At 36.7% G+C, this 23,129-nt stretch overlaps 1 protein-coding gene across 1 annotated transcript in view; it reads right to left on the minus strand.

The window, feature by feature from the left end:
- Positions 1 to 23,129, minus strand: part of DNAH6 (dynein axonemal heavy chain 6) — a 291,735-nt gene that overhangs the window by 33,729 nt on the left and 234,877 nt on the right. Inside the window, exons 63-67 of the mRNA XM_029232839.1 lie at positions 22,153 to 22,322; positions 11,264 to 11,454; positions 4,768 to 4,928; positions 1,522 to 1,610; positions 621 to 767 (exon numbers count right to left, since the gene is read on the minus strand). Of these exons, the coding sequence (XP_029088672.1) occupies positions 621 to 767; positions 1,522 to 1,610; positions 4,768 to 4,928; positions 11,264 to 11,454; positions 22,153 to 22,322 (758 nt within the window). The remainder of the gene's footprint in view (positions 1 to 620; positions 768 to 1,521; positions 1,611 to 4,767; positions 4,929 to 11,263; positions 11,455 to 22,152; positions 22,323 to 23,129) is intronic.

A 23,129-nucleotide genomic window follows, 5' to 3' on the forward strand; every position in this document is an offset into this window, starting at 1 on the left:
AAAGGAGTGCCCAGTACGAGGCCACAGGATGGGTACCAGATCAGGGCAGTGAGGTCTGAACAGAGGGGGGAAAGGAGTGCCCAGTTGAAGGCCACTTTTCAGGGGACTTGGAGCTCTAATCACATGGAGGAAGCTGTTAAGGGTCTAAGCCCACTCCAACAGGAGCAGGTGAGAGTGAAATTATCGTAAGAAAAATGAAGACTTGCCGACTGACAAGATATATATGTGTAAAGGAGGAAGAATAAAAATAATCCTGAAACAGTGTAGGTGATTGAGAGAATGGGGCCACCGATTTCAGGAGCAGACTCTGGAAGGGAAGCAGATTTTGCCAGTGAAGCACAGCTGTGGAGATCAATTTCGTGCCCTTGAATTTGACCTACTGCATTCAACCAGGAGATGGTGCTCCTTAGGTCAGAGCAGAGCTGGGAGGCAAAGCTGTGAGATACAGAGGCAAGGGGTGTACAGAGATCAGGGACTGAGTTGAAACAACTTGGGTTCAGACAGAACAGGGCCCTCAGCATTTCACAATGCCATTTGTAAGCTTTTATTTAATTCTTTTTATTGATTTATTTTTAACCTAATACACCTCTTGTCTCTATTAAAATACAAATCGAGTGTACCTGAATAATTGCATGGAAGAAACACATGCCGAATATTATTTGTCTCCATTTTCTTCCAAGTATGTTTTCTTCAAAAAATGAAGGTGTCATTTCGGTAAATGCTCGTCTGATATTTGCACGTAAACCTTTTGGAGGCTCATTGGTTACCTGTAGAGACAACCGCAGCAGAGAGGGTGGTTGTACAGATACGCGTTATTTCCGAATAACACAAATAGGCTGAAGGCAGTGAGGGGACGTAAATAACCAATGCCTGGGAGGCATTCCTGCCCTGTTTGCGCCTGCTCTGTATCTTGCTCGGCCTCAGTCTCTGGAGAATAGGGGGTCCTCAGACCTATAGTGTGTGAACCACCTCAACAAGAACCTCAGACACTTCCATTTGGTGTCCATTTCTCTAAACATGGACCAGAAAGGATGCTCAGGCTTTCTGCACTGGATTTTCTGGTCATCTCAACATACGGCATCACCCCACACTTTGCCTTGATGGCACAGGGCAGACAGGGAAGAGGCATCCCTGGTTCTTGGGTGATCATTCATATGCAGAGGCTTCCCATATATTGGAAACTTCCAGCCTTGCAATCCAGCAACCATACTCCCTGTGGGCCTTCCTGTTTCCCAAGTGCTGAAACATTCTCTTAACTCTGGGAGGGGTTCTGTACTCATTCCTCTGCATCCTTGACGTTTTCTTATAGAGGGGAAGAGTGGAGGTGTTGAACGACCAGCAGCACTAGGGCACGTAAAGATGGGCGATGGCCTGGGAAATTCTCTCCCTGCTCACTCTCCGGTGAAGGGACACCGACTCCCACTTCCCCACCTGGGCCACCTGGACTCTGACACAACCTGGCACAAGCCTACTCGGCGAACGCCCTGAGGCCAGTCATGTTACAGGCCAACCATACGTTACCTTGACAGAATTTTGAAGAACTGTAACAGGAAATGTATTACTAGGCATGGAACTTAAAAAAAGTCGAAATGTGTCCTTGATAACAATATCTGTTTAAAACAAAGACAAAACGACAAAAAAGGAAAATGCATACCTCTTAGTAACACTTTTCTGTAAGAAATAATTATTATAGCATAGCAAAAAAAAATATGCTGTAAGTTCTGTTTAAAGGCTAGGTTTTCTATTTTAAGTATTTTATGTTGTAAAATCTTCTAAAATGGAGGTGAGGGGACTCTTTACAGAAGCTCTTCACACAAGTCAGTTTGGCAGTCTAGATGCTGGCACATTTGAGTAAAGAAATTACTCAATTATTTTCTCAATTATTCAGTTTAATTTCACGTTAATTTTCAATACATGATAGAGATGCTAAGGGCCTTTCCTCTGAAATTGGGAAAATTTTCAATTGAAAGAGAGGACAGTTACTACATTTACGCTCAAGAAGGGGTTTTAGTTTTTGTTTGTTTTTATTTATTTTTAATTTTTTTAGCCATTCAATTTAAGGAAAGTTGCGTGAACATGGCCAGAAAGCCCTCTGGAGAAAAAAGAAATTTGTCCCTTCTGCAGAGATGTTGCAAAGGGAGCTCAGGGAGCAGGGAAACGGAGAGACCTCACATACAGCATCAAGAAGTTAAGTCAATATACGCTTCCTTTCTGAGCTGTGGACAGAGAACCTAAGAAAGAACAAGCTCCATTCCAGGTTCAAAAGGCCAAAGCAGAGCTGGGAAAATCATTGATCGCATCACAGGAAGACACAGGCATCATCGAAGGAGGCCTTTCTTGGCATTGGTCTCTAAGTACAAGTGACGGTGTTTCTCCGACACTCTTGGCTTGCTCCCTCTGAGGGAGGACGCGGACACTAGCTGTTCCTTCTACCTGAATGCTCTTCCTTTAGACTCCCTTACTTTTTTCAAGTGTTGGTTAAATGCCACCTTCTCAAAGAGGTCTATCTAGACCACGCCATTTAAAACTGCTATCCACCCTTCTTCCTCACCCCCATTCCATCCCAACCTTTCTGTTTCTCCTTACTTTCCTTTTTCCAAAGCACCGACCACATTCTATCATACCTTATAAATTATTTGTTATGTAGTTTGTTTATTGTCTCTCTCCCCTCACTAGCATGTAAGCTCAATGAGGGCAGATGACTATGGTTATTTTGTTCACCAACATACCCTAAGCATCTAGAACAATGCATGGTACGCGGTAGGTTCTCGAATATTTATTAAATGAATGACTGCAGATTAAAGCTGAATTTATGCTTCTTGGTTTGGTAATCTAAATTCATGAGCTATATTAAATAGCTAAAATTAAAAGTTAATTCTAGTACAATTCTAGAACAGCACTAAAGTTGCTTGTATGGTAAAAACTATTAGGCATAAATCAAAATCTTCAAAGTCTTAGGGCTAATGATTTCATTAACCAAAAGAAACAAAGAGTGAAAAAGGCCAGGTTTAGAGAAGCATGTTTTTAAAGTACCTTTTCTCTTATAATTGCAAAAGCATCAAGAATCTTAACTTTCATAGACGTCATAGAAGTTTAGGGCTGGAATGGAATTAGAAATCATCTTAGTTGTGGGACTTCTAGCAATGACGCTATGCAGTCATTTTATTGCGGGGGAAACTGAGGTCCAGAGAAGAGGCGTGATATGTACATTCAGGAAGTGGTGGGGGTGAAACTCTAATCAGGTCTTAGAATTTCAAGCCCAGAGGGTTTTTTTCTTCCTCTCTCTCTTTTTTCTTTCATTCACTTTCTCTTTTCAGTTTATTACCTGAATGTATTTTTTTTTTTTTTTTCTGGTTCAAGTTAAACAATAGAACTCAAATGGTTAAGTTAATAAACAATTGTAACGAGGGCCAGGAGAGGATTTTTTATCCACTTAAACACTTAAAATCCATCAACACCTTCGCTGGCTTCCATAGCCCATCCAGCCTCCTTGAAGGTCTGGCACTCTTGTCCAGGTCATTGTGAAGCTGAACTACAGGTCCATACTTGGAAGGCTCACACAGTACCACTGCAGCAAACTGCTTTTTAGATGACTTCCCAGCATTTTTTTTCCTAATTATAATCCTAATCAGGATTAGGAACAGTGGTAAAGAACTTCTTGTCATTTTTCTTTAATTATGTAAATAGAAATAAGCCACAGGCCCAGCAGGAAGCAAGCCATCTCTTATTTGCATTGCAAAGAGTGGAAAGAGTGGAGATTCTGGATGGCAGATGCTAATGACTATCTATCCTTGATGGAAGCAGCCTGCAGAAGGCAGGGCAGGGGATACCCAGGGAATGAGGGGCCTTCTAGGGGAAGGCTGCTAAGCCCTGGTTGTGGCTTGGTAACCAGTGCAGGCTGGCCGCACTGTAAAGGAGCATCTCTTCAAACTTAATAGGTAGCAATGAGGAAAGTCACATGCAAGATCATGTGCATATCTCTCACCTTCCTAGAAAGCCCTCTGTGGTCAGGGCAAAAAGGAGGACCCCAGAGAAAGGGCCCTGGATATCCCAGGCTGGGTATTCTCCTTCATGGCTTCCAGGGAGAGTGGTAAAGTGGGGTGCACACAGCTTATTACCAATAATACAGTTCCTAAGGTTTCAACTGTTTTTACACTATTATATAAAAATTAGTAGATTCTAAGTCCACTTCTTCTCTCTTTGCAGTCCATTATACTTTCTAGAGTGGGAAAGAAGGTGGTGATATTATAGTTAGTGGTGGCAACCATGACTCATGCTGGGCACCCCCATGAGTGTGTGTGTGTGTGTGTGTGTGACTGTGAGACACATGTGAAGGTTGATTGTCATGTGGGTTACAGAGGATAAAAAGTGGTAAAACACTACTCTGAGAATTGGTTCTAATTTGAACTTTGTTCCTGAACTTCTCTCATTCTGTAGTGAAAGATTTAATTTCCTTGTTTTGTCCTAAGTCCAGTTTCTATTTCTTTTCATCATGCCTAGATATAATTTATTTTGAATTCAAATGGCCTCCCATAGAAGGCAACATGAAACAGAAATGATCCAGGGGATCATACCTTCAGCTTGGAGTCTGAACATCTTTATTTGAATCTGGGTTGTGTAACTTAACTACACCCCTCTAGATCTCAAATTTCTCCTTTTTAATATGGGTAAAACAATGCCAACAATAAATAATTATTATAAGGATTGGATTCAATAAGAAAGGCCACGCGAAAAAGGTATTATACAAATGCTATGTGCTCCACATACTTGAATCTGTGAAGGTTTTAATTAGCTCCTCCATTGCCAACATCCAAGAAACAGCAAGATGGCAGTTTTGCAAAAATACCCAGTTTCCTGATTTCATTGCATCTTTGATCATTCTTTCAGCAATCGGTCCTTGTCCTTGCCCCAGTGAAATTGACTGCACCCTGAATTGAACAACAACAACAATGAAATGCTGTTTTATATTATTTTTAAGCAATGCAAGTATCAAGAAATGTAAATATGGTAGGCTCTTGCCTAGCATATGCATGCATTTCAAATCCTCATTCTGATAGATGTGCAAATGTTTTTTCTTATTTTCTTGTTTTTAAAAATAGTTTTTACTATAACACACAGAAGTGCAAAAAACAAATTTATGGTTCTTTGAATTATCTCAGATAAACATCTGTGGTTGAAAAGAGAACTTTGCCAACACTCCAGGGACATTTCTCCTATGCCCCTTTCTACTCCAATCATTTTCCCTTCCTCCATCCTGAAGGTATCCATGGTCCTGATTCCAACGCTATAGGTCAGTTTTTAAAAAAGCTTTTGAAAAATTGAAGTGTAACATATTTACAAAAGTACACAAATCATTAGTGTACGGCTTAATGAGTGCTCCCAAAGGGAATGTATGCATGTAGCACCATATAGGGCAAAAAAAAAAAGAACATTACTGGCACCCTCCCAATCAGTATCCTTCCTTATTCTCAAAGGCAACAACTATTTTGAATTCTAACACCATAGATTAATTTTGCTTGTTTTTGAATTTATATAAATGGAATCAAATAGCATATATATTTTTATATTTGGTCTATTTCGATCAACAATATTTCTTTAGATTAATTCATATTATTGTGTGTCATTGTAGTTCATTTTCATTGCTGAATAATATTCCACTGTGTGCTTATATCCTAATTCATTCATCCATTCTGCTCGTGATGGACATTTGGGTTATTTCTGGTTCTTGGTTGTTGCAAACCATGCTGCCATAAACATTCCATAGATGTCTCTTGATATACATGTACTCTGTTTTTTTAAAAAAAATTATTTTAATTAATTTATTTCTGGCTGTGTTGGGTCTAAGTTGCTGTGCGTGGCTTTCCCTAGTTGCGGCAAGTGGGGGTTACTCTTCGTTGTGGTGCGCGAGCTTCTAATTGCGGTGGCTTCTTTTGTTGTGGAGCACGGGCTCTAGGTGCATGGGCTTCAGTAGTTGTGGTGCATGGGCCCAGTAGTTGTGCCTTGCAGACTCTAGAGTGCAGGCTCAGAAGTCGTGGCACATGGGCTTAGTTGCTCTGTGGCATGTGGGATCTTCCTGGACCAGGGATCAAACCCATGTCCCCTGCATTGGCAGGTGGATTCTTAACCACTGCGCCACCAGGAAAGTCCATACATGTGTACACCGTTTTGTTGTGTATATTCCTAGGAATGGAACTGCTGTTTGACAGAGTATGTGTATGTTTAACTTTTTTTATAATATCAAACTGTTTTTCAAAGTGATGCCACCATTCCACACACCTACCGGCAATAGATGAGAGTACTTGTTTTTTCCACATACTTGCTGACACCTGGTGGATATATAATGGTATCTTACTGAGGTTTTAAATTGTTTCCCCTTTTCATAGGTTTATTTATTCGCCTTTGGCTATTCCCTTTTATATCCCTCCCCTCTTTTTTTCTACTGGTTCACTTGTATTTTTCTTATTGATTTCTGAGAGTTCTTTACATTGGATATAAACCCTTTGTTATTATTTATTTATTTTTATTGTCTCCATAGTTTTGCCTTTTCCAGAATGTCATATACTTGGAATCATACAGTATATAGCCTTTTCAGATTGGCTTCTTTCACTTAGTAATATGCTTTTAACGTTCAGCCATGTCTTTTCATGGCTTGATAGCTCATTTCTTTTGAGTACTGAATAGTATTCCATTGTATAGATATATCACAGTTTATTTATCCATTCATGTACTAAAGGACATCTATGTTGCTTCCCAGTTTTGGCAATTATGAATAAAGCTGCTATAAACATCCTTGTGTAACATAGGTTCTTGTGTGAACATAAGTTTTCAACTCTTTTGGGTAAGTACCAGATTGCTGGCTTATATGATAAGAGTATGTTTAGTTTTGTAAGAAAACACCAAACTGTCTTCCAAAGTGGCTGTACCATCTTGAATTCTCACCAGCAATGAATGGGAGTTCCTGTTGCTAGTATGCATTAATACAACCTATTTCATGTCCAGTAACCTTGCTAAATCCATTAAATAATTTTAAGATACGATTTATCAGAGTAGAAGAATGTCTTATTTCTGGTTTTCTCTTTTTAAGAAATGATTTCCAGATTCTTAGTTTACTGGGACTTTTCCCCCCATGAATGCATGTTGAATTTTAACAAATGCTCTTTCTGTGTCTATTTAAATAATAGTTTTCTTCTTTTTTAAAAGGATTTCTCTCCTTTATTCTTTTAATGTGATGAATTAGTTTTCAATATTTTAACCATCCTTACATTACTGAAATAAACCCAGCATTGTGGGAAGGTTTTTTGTAATGAATTCAATTAACTATTATTGGACTATTTAGATATCCTGATTATTCTCAGTTTCTTTTAAAGTTGTGTTTTTGGAAGAATTTTTCCATTTCATTAAAATTTTCAAATTCATTGGCAAAATTAAAAAAAAGCAACATGCTCTTATGACCATTTTAATGTCTGCTGGTCTGTAGTGATATTCTCTTATTCATTCATGATACAATTTTTTTGTATCTCTTTCTCTTTCTCTCTCTGTCTGTCTCTCTCAGTAGTTTCAGCAGAGATTTATATTTTATTAAACTTTTCAAAAAAAAACTTCTGTTCTTTTAGATCTTGTCCATCGAATGTGTATTTTCTATGTCACTAATTTCTTCTCTTAGCTTATTATTTTTTCCTTCTGTTAGAGTTTAATAATTAAGTTTCAGATTGCCTAATTATTCTTAGTGGGAATATTAGCCTGACATTTCTGAAACTAGAAGTTATTAAACATGCATAAATTTACTGCTAGGTGCCTCATTTCTAAACCTTAATGGTTTTTGATATGTTACACTGTTTTTGTCATTTACTTCCACTTATTGGACAATTGCTGTTATGATTTCCCTTGAACAGACAGATTGTTCAGAAGGACATATTTTTGTTTTCCAAATATTAAAAAAATTAAGATTGATTTCTAAGATTTACTGTGGGCAGAGAATGTTTGTCATCTTTTTGAAATACGTGTCGTTTTTAGAACATGGTTAATTCTTATAAATGTTCCTTATGTACTTAAGATCTTGCATTTGCTCTATTTGTTGAGTGTAAAGAGCAAGGTTGTTAATTTCATTAATTCATTGTCAAAATATTTTATATCCTTACCAATTTTGCAAATTTTGTGTGCTTCACAGTAGTTATTATTATAGATGTGTTAAAAATTTCCACATTAATGTTGATTTACCAGTTTCTCCTTGTATCAATTTCTCCAGTTGTTGCTTTACATATTTCAAGCTTTGTTAGTTGTGTACGATTGTACAATTGGTGTTTCTTCTTTGTGTTTTTTTTCTTGTGTATCATATAGTTCCTCTCTTTATCTCTAATATGTATATATCTTTCCTCAAACTCTATTTCGTGATATGCATTGGAACTGTTAACAGCTTTCTTTTGGTTAGTATTTGCATAGTATATCTTTTGCATCTCTTTATTTTCTACCTTCCTGTGCTCTTTTTGTGTTGCATTTATATTTTCTAAGTAGTATAGAATTGAATGTTGTTTTGAAAATCCAGTTTGATTTTCTTTATCTTTTTACAGGTGAGATATTTACTCTTATTTAGGTATGGATTGGCCAAAAAGTTGGTTCGGGTTTTCATAACATGGGAAACCCGAACGAACTTTTTGGCCAACCGAATATTTGGATTAATTTCTACTCTTTGGTTTGACTTTTTGGTTTACTATGTTTTATCTTTGAATTTTGTTCTCTCCTATCTAATGTTGGATTAAAATTTGCATTGTATATTCTTTTGTCCCTCTGCTGGCTTGGAAGCTATACATTATATATTATTTCAGTATTTTCCCTTAAAATTTCAACATACTCATTCAACTACAAATTTTCCTACAGCAATATAGAGCTATTCTGTACTTCTTTTTTCCTCCTGAATACATCAGGAACTTAGCACGCATTAACTACTATTAACACCCCTCTCCATTCTCTGATTGCTGTCTTGAATTGTTTTACATTTAATAATTCCTATGAAATATTTAAGACATACAAAAGTTATAAAGTTAATATTTACAATAAGTATCCACGTACCCGCAACCCAGCTTAAGAAGTAAAACATTATCTACATGATATGAGTCTGCAGCATGCCCCTCCCTGTTCACTTCTTTCATTACCCAAACTTCACCTCCCAAGGTCACAACTATCCTGGTTTTAGTATAACTTCCCTATTTTTCTTTATACTGTTATTGAAAAAATATGACTTCCTAAACAATGTATAATATATATGTTTAAAAATTTTATACATTATATCAAACTTCTCCAATATTCTATAGTTTCTGTGCAACTTAAATTTTTTGCTCAATATTAGTTTGTGTGACCCATCCATATTGATATACATAGTCATAGTTATTCATTTTCATGGCTATAGTGTATTGTATTTAATTTTATGAATAAACCACAATTTATATAATCATTTTTCTAGGTGGGCAATTTGGTTGTTTCCACTGCTTTCTTTTTTGGTATTATAAACGTTTCTCCAAATGTTCTTGAACATGGCTTCTTGCACGCATGTGACTGATTTTGTTGGAACGTGCAAATTCAGTAGTGAATTGTTGGGATATGGGGAATGCTATCTTCAACTTTAATATACTGCTAATAATTCTTCAAAGTGATTTTAACCAATTTTTTACTCCCTCTTGCAATATGAATGTTTCTACAGCTCCCTATCTTTGCTAACATTTTGCTAATTTGATGAGTATGAAATGACATCTTCTAATGGTTTGAATTTGTTGTTTCCTAATTACTAGTGAGGTTGGACATCTTTTCACATGCTTATCAGGATTTAGATTTCCTTTCTGAGAATTTCCCTTTCACATTTTTTGTCTTTATTCCTATCGAACTGTTTTCTTTTTCTTATTAATTCACAACAGCTCTTAAAAGTTCTGTATACTAATTCTTTGGTAGGACTTCAGAACCAAAGGAAAATGTGTAAGACCATTTGATGGTCAATTTTATGTGTCAACTTAACTGGGTCACATGGTGCCCAGACATTAGGTCAAACATTATTCTGAATGAGTCTGTGGGGGTGTTTCTGGGTGAGATTAATATTTGAATCAGTAAACTGAGTAAAGCAGATTGCCCTCCTTAATGTGGATAGGCCCCATCCAATCAATGGAAGACCTGAATAGGACAAAAAAGCTGAGTAAGAGGGAAATCCTTTTGCCTGACTGTTTGAGCTGGGTCATTGCTTTTTTTCTGGCCTTTGGATTCAGATAAAAACACTGGCTTTTCTTGGGTCTTGAGCTTACTAGCTTTGAGACTGGGACTTATTACTCCTGGCTTTCAAGCCTTTGGACTTGGACTAGAACTACACATCATCTCTCCTGGGTTTCTATCTTGCTGACTGCAGATTTTGGGTCTTATCAGTCTCCATAATCATGTAAACCAGTTTCTTATTTTACATACATAATATATATAGGATAAAATATAGATAGGGTATTATATACATATTATATTTTTATATATCCCATTGGTTCTGTTTCTCTGGAGAAGCCTGACTAATATAGATTATGAACTTCAAAGAACAGATGGGATCCATCATCTTGTAATTGCCAGTCCAGGGACCAGGCCAGACCAGCCACTCCATGCAAGGGCCTGTCAGAGCTGGAGATGACTTCCTAGATATGAGACCCCCTACTCTCCTCTGACACTCTGTGGTCTTGTGCACTTTCCTACCCATAAGGACACCATCTTAGGGAGGAGTGGGGGAAGAAGGAGTCAGGAAGACTGAGCTTTCATGAGAAAGAAGCCAAATCAGCTTACCCTGGAGACATTTAAACCAGGAGAAAATATAATATTGTAAATTCACAAGTTTAAACTTTCCCCTCCCTCTCTTAACCAGCAGAGTATAAACTCAGGAGAAAGATGAGATTAATAATACAACATAAAGAGCTATGGAATTTTTTGTACATTTGAGCATAAGGAATAAACTACAATCCTTTTACAGTTACATTAAAATTATGTCTCAAATAACTAATCACTATTGCATTAGATTATTATACTTCAACATTTTAAACAATCTCCCCTTTGCTCAAATGAAGTTTACATTTGATCTTATGATATTTAACACCATTTAACAACATGCATAGCTAAATATTAAAGTGTCTTAATTTATTTAGTAAGGAATACCTGAATTAGGAATTTACACTCCACAAAGGGAAGAAAAAAAGGCAAATTTTAACAAGGAGATGTTCATATGAATTATTAAAACTGCACAATATGACCTTACCGTTCTGAATACCCGCTGTCCCGGGCAAACCTCTGAAATGCACCCATGGGATCTGAGCCTGTGCTTAAGATAAATACCAGGGGAGTTTTGTATGACATGTCTTGATACAGAGAGGGCAGGTCCATGGGTGGTGTCTCTACAAAGGATTTCCCAAGAGTTTCTATTACAAAGTCTGTAAGAGCAAAAACCACCTGAAAATTGAAAGGAAAAACATTACAAAGATACTGGATGAGGTTCCAATTCAGCAATGTATCAGAAATTCTAGCCAGACCTATTAGGCAGGATAAAGAAATAAGGAATCCAAATCAGAAAGGAAGAAGTAAAAATGTCACTATTTGCAGATGATAATATCTTATACAGTTGACCTTGGAACAACATGAGTTTGAACTGCACAGGTTCACTTATACGGTGGATTTTTCCCAATAGAAACGTACTATAGTACTACACAATCCATGGTTGGTTGAATCCTCAGATGAGCAACCACAGATACAGAGGGCTGACTGTAAAGTTATATGTAGATTTTCTATTGTGCAGAGGGCCAGTGCCCCTAACCTCTGCATTGTTCAAGGGTCATCTGTGTATAGAAGATCCTAAAGACTTCACCAAAAAACTGTTAGACCTAATAAATGAATTAAGTAAAGTTGCAGGATACAAAATCAACATACAGAATCAGTTGTGTTTATACACACTACAGTGAAATATCTGAAAGAGAAATAAAGAAAACTATCTTAAATCAGAAAGGAAAAAACAAATACCGTATATTAATGCGTATATGTGGAATCTAGATAAATGGTATAGGTGATTTTATTTACAAAACAGAAATAGAGACACTGATGTAGAGAACAAATGTATGGATACCAAGGGGGGAAAGGGAGCAGGTGGGATGAATTGGGAGATTGGGATTGACATATATACACTATTGATACTATATATAAAATATATAACTAATGAGAACCTACTGTATAGCTCAGGGAACTCTATTCACTGCTCTGTGGTGACCTAAATGGGAAGGAAATCCAAAAAAGAGGGGATATATGTATATGTATAACGGATTCACTTTGCTGTACAGTAGAAACTAACACAACATTGTAAAGCAACTATACTCCAATAAAAATTAATTATAAAAAATAAAATAAAAAATAAATTAAAAAAAGAAAACTATCCACTTCCAATAGCATCAAAAACAATAAAATACTTAGGAATAAATTTAACCAAGGAAGTGAAAGATTTGTACACTGACAAGACATTGATAAAAGAAATTGAAGAAGACATAAACAAATGGAAAGATATCCTGTGTTTGTGGATTGTAAGAATTAATATTGTTAAAATGTCCATACTACCCAAAGCCATCTATAGATTCAATGCAATCCCTATCAAAATTCCATTGATGTTTTTCACAGAAATAGAAAAAAACTCCTAAATTTATATGGACACAAATGAACTGAAATTGCCAAAGCAATCCTGAGAAAGAAGATCAAAGCTGGAGGCAGGACACTTCCTGAATTCAAATTATATTCCAAAGGTGTAGTAATCAAAACAGTATGGCACCGACAAGAAAACAGACACATAGATGAATGGAACACACCTGAGAGCCCAGAAATAAACCCACACATATATGGTCTACTACTAATATTTGACAAGAAAGCCAAGAATAATCAATGGGGAAAGAATAGTCTCTTCAACAACTGGTGTTGGACAAACTGGACATTCACATGGCAAAGAATGAAATTGGACTGCTATCTTACACCACTCATAAAAATCAACTCAAAATGAATTAAATATTTAAATATAAGACCCAAATCCATAAAACTTCTAGAAGAAAACAGAGGGGAAAATTTCCTTGACATAGTTTTAGCAACGAGTTTTTGGATATGACACCAAAAGCACAAGCAATGAAAACAAAAATAAACAAGGGACTATACAAAACTAAAAAGCTCCTGCACAGCAAAAGAAGTAACCAACAAAATAAGAAGGCAACCTATGCAATGGGAGAAGGTATCTTAAAACCATACATCTGATAAGGTGTTAAAATCCAAAATATATAAGAAACTCATGCAACTTAATAGCAAAGACAAACAATCTGGTTAAAAAATGGGCAAAGGATCTAAATAGGCATTTTTCCAAAGGAGATATACAAATGGCCAACAGGTACATAAAAAGGTGCTCAACATCACTAATTATCAGGGAAATGCAAATCAAAACTACAATGAGATATCACCTCACACCTGTTAGAATTGCTGTTAACAAAAAGACAAGAGATAAGTAGTGCTGGTGAATAAAAGGGAACCCTTTTGCATTGTTGGCAGGAATGTAAATTGGTGTAGCCACTATGGAAAACAGAATGGAGGTTCCTTAACAAATTAAAAATATAGCTACCAGATGATCCAGTAATCCCACTTCTGGGTATTTATTTGAATGAAATGAAGTCACTACCTTGAAGAGATATCTGCACCCCCATATTCATTGCAGCCTTATTCACAATAGCCAAGACATGAAAACAATCTAAATATGCATCCACAGATTAATGGGTAAAGACATTTGGTAAATATATACAATGGAATATCTTGCCATTTGTGACAGCAAAGATGGACCTCGAGGACATTATGTTAAGTGAAATAAATTAGAGAAAGATAAACACTGTATGGTATCACTTACATGTGGAATCTAACAGAGCTGAACTCACAGAAACAGAGAGTAGAATGCTGGTTGCCAGGGTATTGGGAGGGGGAAGAAATGGGGAGATGTTTCAAAGGGTACAAACTTCCACTTATAAGATGAATAAGTAGTAGCATTCGAATGTATAGCATGGTGACTCCATTAACCATATTGTGGTAATCATTTTGCAATATATGTATGTATCAAATCATCATGTTGTACACCTCTTAAACAATGTTACTTGTTAGTTATATCTCAGTAAATCTGGAAAAAAATAATATAGCTCAGGCAACATAAATTAAAAAAACATATCTCTTTAGGTAACAACTATCATTCTAATATATTTTTATAAAAGGAAAATTATAAAGTAACATTTCCCCCCTCCAGAAATAAATTTAATAAAATAATGTAACACTCTTGAAAGACACTCAACATAACAGAAATAGAGGGGAAATTCCTCAACCTGTTAAGAGGTATCAATGAAAACCCCACAGCTAACATCATACTTAATGGTGAAAACTGAATGCTTTTCCTCCTAAGATAGGTACAAGGCAAGTACATCCACTGCCATTCTCTTCAACATTGTCCTGGATGTTCTAACTAGGGCAATTAGTTAAGAAAATAAAATAAAAGATATCTAGATTGGGAAGGAAGAAGTAAAACCATCTCTATTTGCAGATGACAAGATCTTGTATATAGAAAATGCTATGAAACACAGTAAAAGTCTGTTAGAATAAACAAGTTCAGCAGGTTTGCAGTACAAAAAAATATACAGCAATCAACTGTATTTCTCTACAGTAGCAGTGAGAAAACCAACAATGAAATTAAGAATGCAATTCCACTTACACAGCAACAGAAAGAACAAAATATTTAGAAGTAAATTTAACAAGAGAAATGCAAAACTTAGTCTCTGAGAACTATAAAACATTGTTGGAATAAATTAAAGAAGATCCAAATAAATGGAAAAACACCCCATGTACACGGATTGGAAGACTTAATGTTATTAAGATGCCAATACTCCCTAAATTGATCTACAGAGTCCAATCAAAATTCTGACTGGTTTCTTTTCAGAAATTTCCAAGCTGATCCTAAATTCATATGGAAACTCAAGGGACCCAGAATAGTCAAAATAATCTTGAAAAAGAAGCGCAAAGTTGGAAGACTCACACTTCCCAATTTTAAAACTTGCCACAAAGCTACAATAATCAACACAGTGCAGTAGTGGCATAAGGGTAGACATATAGATCAATGGACTAGAACTGATATATTAGAAATAAACTCTCACAATTATGGCCAATTGATTTTTGGCAAGGGTGTCAAGATCATTCAATGGAGAAAGAAGTCTTTTAACAAATGATGCTGGGACAACTGGATATTCACATGCAAAAGAATCAAGTTGGCTCCTTACCTAACACTATTAAAAATTAAATCAAAATGGATCAAAGATCTTGATGTAAGAGATAAAGTTTTATAACTCTTAAAAGAAAACATAGGAGTAAATCTTCATGACATTGAACTAGGCAATGGCTTTTTAGATGTGGCATCAAAAGGATGAGTGACAAAAGAAAAACAAATTGGAAATCACCAAAATAAAAATTAGAAAAATTTTGTTTCAAAGGACACCATAAAGAAAGTGAAGAAACCACAGAGTGGGAGAACTTTTTTTCTTTCAAATAATGTATCTGTTAAGGAAATTTTATTTAGAATATATAAAGAACTCTTTCAACTCCATAAGAAAAAGACAAATAGTTTTAAAAAATGGCAAAGAATCTGAATAGACAGTTCTACAAATAGCCAATAAACACAAGAAAATATGCTCATTGTCATTAGACACAAGGACACCTCAAGAAAATTACAGACCAATATCCTTGATGAACAAAGATGCCAAATCCTCAACAAAATATTAGTGAACCAAGTTCAAAAATACATTAAAAGGATCATACACAGAATCAAGTGGGACTTATTCCAGGGATGCAAGGATGGTTCAACATTCGCAAATCAGTCACTGTGATACACCACATTAACAAAATGAAGGATAAAAAACATAGGCACCTCAATAGATGCAGAAAAAGGCACTTCCCTGGTGGTCTGGTGGTTGAGAGTCTGCCTTCCAATGCAGGGGACAAGAGTTCTATCCCTGGTCAGGGAACTAAGATCCCACATGCTGTGGGGCAACTAAGCCCATGCGCCGCAACTACTGAGCCCACACACCACAACTACTGATCCTGTAAGCCACATCTAGAGAGCCCATGTGCTGCAATAACAGAGCCCACGTGCTCTGGAGCCCATGAACCACAACTAGAGAGAAGCCCGTGTGCCACAATGAAGAGCCCTTGCACTGTGACAAAAAATCCTGTGTGCTGCAACTAAGACCTGAAGCAGCCATAAATAAATAAATAATAAATATTAAAAAATAGATGCAGAAAAAGCATTTGACAAAATTCAATACACATTTATGATAAAACTTCCAACAAAGTGGGAACATACCTCAACATAATAAAGGCCATATATGACAAGCCCACAGCTAACATCATACTCAGTAGTGAAAAGGTAAAAGCCTTTCCTTTAAGAACAGGAACAAGGCAATGATGCCCACTCTTACTATTTTTATTCAACATAGTATTGGAAGTCCTGGCCAGAGCAATTAAGTAAGAAAAAAAGAAAGACATTCAAATTGGAAAGGAAGAAATAAAACTGTCACTGCCTACAGATGACATACTGTCGTATATGGAAAACACTAAAGACTCTATCAAGAAACTGTTACAACTAACAAATGAACTCAGTAATATTGCAGGATACAAAATCAAGACACAAAAATCTGTTGTGTTTTTACATACTAATAACAAACTATATGAAAGAGAAAAGAAGAAAGCAATCCCATTTACAATTACATCAAAAAGAATAAAATACCTAGGAATACATTTAACCAAGAGATGAAATACCTGTATATTGAAAACTACAAGACATTAATGACAAAACATTGAAGAAGACACAAATAAGTGGAAAGATATTCTGTGTTCATGGTTGGGAGAATCAATATTGTTAAAATGTCCACAATACCCAAGGCAATTTGCAGATTCAGTGCAATCTCTATCAAAATTCCAATGGCATTTTTCACAGAACTAGAATAAATAATCCTAAAGTTTGTACAGAACTGCAAAAAAAACTCTAATAGCCAAAGCAATCTTGAGAAAGAAGAACAGAGCTGGAGGCATCACACTCCCTGATTTCAAACTATGTTACAAAGCTCAAGTAATTAAAGCAGTATGATATTGGCATAACAACAGACACACAGATCAATGGAACAGAACAAAGAGCCCAGAAAAAAACCCAGGCATATATGGTCAGTTAAATTACATCAAACGGGTCAAGAATATAAAATGGGGAAAGGACGGTTTCTTTAATTAATGGTGTCGGGAAAACTAGACAGTCACATGTAAAAGAATGAAACTCAGCCACTATGTTACACTATACACAAATATTTACTCAAAATGGATTAAAGACTCAAACATAAGACTTGAAGCCATAAAAGTCCTAGAAGAAAACATAGGCAGTAAGCTCCTTGACACAGGTCTTGGTAATGATTTTTTGAATCTGACACCAAAAGCAAAAACAACAAAAGTCAAAATAAATAAGTGGGGCTACATCATACTAAAAAGCTTATGTACTGCAAAAGAAACTATCAACAAAATGAAAAGGCAACATATTGAATAGTAGAAAATATTTGCAAATCTTAGATAAGGGGCTAATATACAAAATATACAAATAACTCATGTACCTCAATAGCAAAAAGCCCCCAAACAATCCAATTAAAAAATAGGCAGAAGATTTGAATAGGCATTTTTCCAAAAAAGACATACAGATGGCCAACAGGTACATGAAAAAGGTGCTCAGCATCATTAATCATCAGGGAAGTGCAAATCAAAACCACAATGAGATATCATTTCATACCTGCTAAAATGACTATTATCAAAAAGACAAGAAATAAGTGTTGGTGAGGATGTTGAGAAAAGGGAACCCTTGGGCACTGTTGGTGGGAATGTAAATTGGTGCAGCCACTATGGAAAACAGTGTCTATGTCTGCAAAAAATTAAAAATAGCACTACTGTATGATCCAGCACTCACAATTCTGGGTCTTTATGCTAAGAAAATGTAAACACTAACTTGAAAAGATGTACGCACCCCATGTTAACTACAGCACTATTTACAATAGCTAGGTCATGGAAACAACCTGTGTCCATCAATGGATAAATGAATAAAGAAAATGTGGTATATATATGTACACACACAATAGAATATTATTCAGGCATGAAAAATAATGAAATCTTGCCATTTGCAACAACATGAATGGGCCTTGAGGGCATTATACTAAGTGAAATAAGTCAGAAAGAGAAAAATAAATATATTACCTTCTTATATGTGTAGTCTTAAGAACAGCAACAACAACAACAAACTCCTAGATATAGAGAACAGATTGGTGGTTGCCAGAGAGGGGAAAATGGGTGCAGAGGATGAAAACGTTAAAAAAAAAAAAAAAAGTGTGTGTGTGTGTGTGTGAGAGAGAGAGAGAGAAAGAGAACGAACTTCATTTCCTAAGATCAGAATTCTTAACCTAGAATTATAAAATCATATGTGGGAGAGCATTCATGCATTTTCTAAGAAGGCCTGCAACTATCATTATATTCTTCAAAGGGTCCAAGTGAAAAAAAGAATCCTGCCCTCAGGCTGACCTGCAGCCTGTGACTGGGAAGGGTGGGCAAGTATCCCTTGTGAAGCCCCTTTACTTCCATCAAAGCCTAGGTGGTGCCCAAGGGGAGTGACTCCACCCACTTCCGGTTCAGGGCTTGATTCCATTTCCCATTCTATTTATTTCATATTTGCTCCCATGAGCAGCAGCTCTGACCACAGCCTGAAGGCCTGTCTCTGAGCTCTTCTGGGCCCTTCTCCTCTGGGACCCTCTTCTCCCAGTAGGCCCTCCCTCCAGTCCCTGCTAGGCTTCCCCAGCCAGGGTACTACTCCACGTCTAGCTGCTGCTCACCCCTTACCTCCCCACCAAATTGGATCTTGGTTTGACTCAGGAAATGATTTATATGAGAAGTTGAGAATATCACCCCTTCAAAGAGGTCCTCCTTGGTTCCCACCCTAAACTAGCTTTCACTCTATTACTTTTACTGAAACTTCCCATTCATGTCCTTCCAAGAACTTTTTGCAAATGGAAAATATTTTATTCTTTTTTTTCCCCTCTCTCCCACTAGAATGTGAGCCCATGGGAGTATGGACTTTGAATTTTTTCTTTTTCACAATTGTAGCCTCAGTGCCTAGAATGCAATAATTACTTACCAAGGTATTTGTTAAATGTTCTATGAACAGAAGCTGAGAGAAAGTTACCAGTCTTCAAATATTGGAAGGTGACTCTCAGGTCTTTCCTGAGTCTGGTCTTCTCTGGATCAGAGAAATGGGAATGCTGGCTGGGAGACAAGGCCTCACAGCAGGTGGGATCTTGCATGGACATAGCCGACCAGCATCTCTTCTCTAGGAAATCTTCCAGTAGTCATATTTTTACTGTATGATGCAATTTCCCTATCCATAGCTGACTGGACCAGCGGTAAAACTTAAGTCAAGCTGGACCAATCAGAATCTCTCTCTTAAGAATTTGAAACTAGAGGAACAGTTTATAGTTGAGAGCTGAGTGCTGATAATTGCAATACTACAGAGCTATGTTCATTGAACTGCCCAGGTTATTACTCTTCCTGAAGCGTGATTAATTGGCTTTTCCTTGAATTTAATGAGCTACCCCCCCAGTATCTTTTAATTTTAATAAATCATTTTTTTCTTAAACTTATTAAGTTTACTCTCTATGGTTGTAACCTAAAGAACCTAAGCTCATACACAGAGACACAGAACCTGAAACAACAACAATTTCCTATAGTCCAGAATTTTCTAGCACATGTCTTAATCTTTAAAACTCCTTCTTCTTTGGGGCATCTGCCACTTAGTCATCCTTCATTCTTGTCAGCATCCAACCTGGTAGCCACTGTCCCATATTCACTGAAGACTTTCCATCCACTCATAGCTTTCCTCTCCATTCATGTCTGTTCCAATGATTTATCAACTGTGTCTCACCATCTGGGGTGACACAACCCAGGTTCAGGGTCCATAAGACCATCCCACATCCTAGCACCACAGTTCCTTGACCTCTAACTCTAATGCATATCATCTCATCACTTCCTCAGTCACCCACACCCATGGCCACCCTCAGGACATTGTCATCACTTAGAACTGCTCATCAGAAATTTTAAGTTCAACTTTGATCACAATCTCTCCCGTCCTTCTAGCTGTGCTACTCCTCTAGTCCAACTACATTTGCTTCCAAAGAAACTTTCAAGGTTTTTCCTCTTCTCCCAGTCTATAAGCTCTTTCTTAGATCTCTCCTCGTTTATAGAACTACTTTTACCAACAGTCTCAATGGATTTTTATCCTCTATTCATCTATTGTAATTATTGGTAGCCCAGTGCCTTTCAGTGTTCCTACAGAGATGGCAGAAAGTCCTACAGTATAGCCTCAATATTTCCCAGCTATGCTTTGGCTTTCTCCAGCGAGTTTTCTTTCTCTCATTTCTCATAGGAACATCCTCCATTCATTCATTCTGTTGATAACTTTCTGTATTGAAACTCTATACTTCTTTGGTTTCCACGTCACTTCTTTCTCCTGGTGTTCTTCTTGCCCCTCTGCCTCTTCCTTCTCATGGGTTCTTCATCCTTTCTCTCTGCCCTTTCAAAGTTGGTGCTTCTCAGGGTTTCATCCTTTGCCCACTTGTCCTCTTATTCTATTATTCCTCTACCATTTTAACAACTCCTGTAGTTTTACTTTGCAACTCAATGCTTATGATTCCCCAATCTCTATTTCTAAGCCATATTTCTCTCTAGAGTTTTTTTTTTTTTTTTTTCGTGGTACGCGGGCCTCTCACTGTTGTGGCCTCTCCCATTGCAGAGCACAGGGTCCAGACGCACAGGCTCAGTGGCCATGGCTCACGGGCCCAGCCGCTCCACGGCATGTGGGATCTTCCCAGACCGGGGCACGAACCCACATCCCCTGCATCAGCAGGTGGACTCTCAACCACTGTGCCACCAGGGAAGCCCTCTCTCTAGAGTTTTATAACCAGATATTAATTGGTCTCCATACTGCTATACACTCTGATACTGGTGGACACTGCAGACTCAGTGACATCTTTCTCTGACATGTTTTTCCTTTCACATTTGCTTAGTTGTTGATACAACCATCCCCTTTGGCACCCACGCAGAAACTAGGAGCAACACAGTTGCCCCATCTCCACATCCCTCTCCATCTCTTTAATCTACTACCTCTATCCTAATTCAGTTTGCCATAACTTTAAAAAAAATTTTTATTGGAGCATAGTTGATTTACAATGTTGTGTTAGTTTCAGGTGTACAGCAAAGTGATATATATATATATATATATATATATATATACCTATCTCTCTCTATATATATCCATTCTTTTTTGGATTATTTTCTCATATAGGTTATTACAGAATATTGAGTAGAGTTCCCTGTGCTATACAGCAGGTCCTCTTTGGTAACCATAAGTTTGATTTCAAGATACGTGAGTTTTTCTCTTTTGTAAATAAGTTCATTTGTATCATTTTTAAAATTAGATTCCACATATAAGCAATATCATATGATATTTGCCTTTGTCTGATCTCACTTAGTATGATAATCTCTAGGTCTATCCATCTTGCTGCAAGTGGCATTATTTTGTTCTTTTTTTATGCAGACTGCTGTAATTTCTTATATAAACTACATCAACCATCTTCAAACTGGTCTTGGTAACTATGGTGTTTTTCTCTTCAAATGCCTTCTTCCCATTGATGCCAAGATCTGAAAGGCCCATCAATCCCCTGCTAATGCTGTCCAGCAGATCCCTGCCCTCCCTAGCAGAGAGCACAAGTTTCCCATGGTACACACCAGGGAAGGACCACCAGGTTCCTGGCTGGCTCTCCAACCTTTTCTTTCATCATTTTCTGTATAAAACATTATGTTCTGTTAATAACAAAGTCTCTATTTCTTATTAATAACACAGAGTCACAAACCACCTCCCAAACTTGGCCATTGCTACTCTCTAAACAAATCTACTTCAGTCCATGAATCATAACTGGCTGGTGAGCTTTAGTAGAAGTAATTATAACACAGTTCTTTAATGAAAAAATCTCCTACCTTTTCTTCTTTACAGCATTTAATAAGAATTAGCTTATGGAAAGAACTTAATTCTGGACACCAAAAATTATGGCTTGTGGGCACCCTTTCTGTTGTCATGAGTTGATCATCCTCCTTTATTTTAGAATAGGCTTCCTGTTCAGGTGGGTTAAGGTAAGTCTCAAAAGATCCTGGAAGCACAATTTAAAAATATGCTTTAATTAAAGTTGCTTTGACTTTGATATTAAATAAATATATTTGGTAATTAAAAAATCTCTACATTTACCATTAGCTTTTTACATTACCACAAATGTAAATATATTTAATCTCCCCCTACCCAACCTAATTAAAAAATAGTGAATTTAAAATTGGATCAGAAAACGAATTCAAACCACTTAACAAAAGGCAAAGCTAAAACAAATGACAGAGAAGTTAAAAATAAAAGGATGCATAGAGATATATCAATCAAATGTGAGCAAAAACAAACACCTGACATGATAAGAGTAACACTGGATATATTAAAATTCAAGGCAAATATAATTAAATGGGATGAAATTGTTCAAGTTATATTAATTAAAATACAAACCCAATAATAAAAACACAATAAAATAAACCTATATGTGTCAGACAATAGCACAAAAATACATCAAACCATCACTGCTGAAGGCAGAAGAAAAAGCAGAAAAACATATTAATGATAGGAAATAACACAACTGTCAGTCTGTGACAGGTAAAGGAAATTAAAAATTCTGGTATAAATAATTTTTACCATATAAATAATATATGAATAAATTGACATCACTACAACTTTATGCCCTAATAAACAGAACACATTGCCCTCAACCCCTCTGGAATATTTATAAGAAATGGGCTTGCATCTCACATGAGGCTTAGGATTCTAGTTAGCACTTACTCTGGTTATAACATGTAGTAAGAATTAGCATTGAAATTCCTGCAGAGTGAGAGGGCAGACAGCAGAAGCAAGAACTACAGTTCTG

Source organism: Monodon monoceros, unplaced genomic scaffold (assembly GCF_005190385.1).
Source record: "Monodon monoceros isolate NGI ecotype Baffin Bay Population unplaced genomic scaffold, NGI_Narwhal_1 Super_Scaffold_19, whole genome shotgun sequence".
NCBI lineage: Eukaryota > Metazoa > Chordata > Mammalia > Artiodactyla > Monodontidae > Monodon > Monodon monoceros.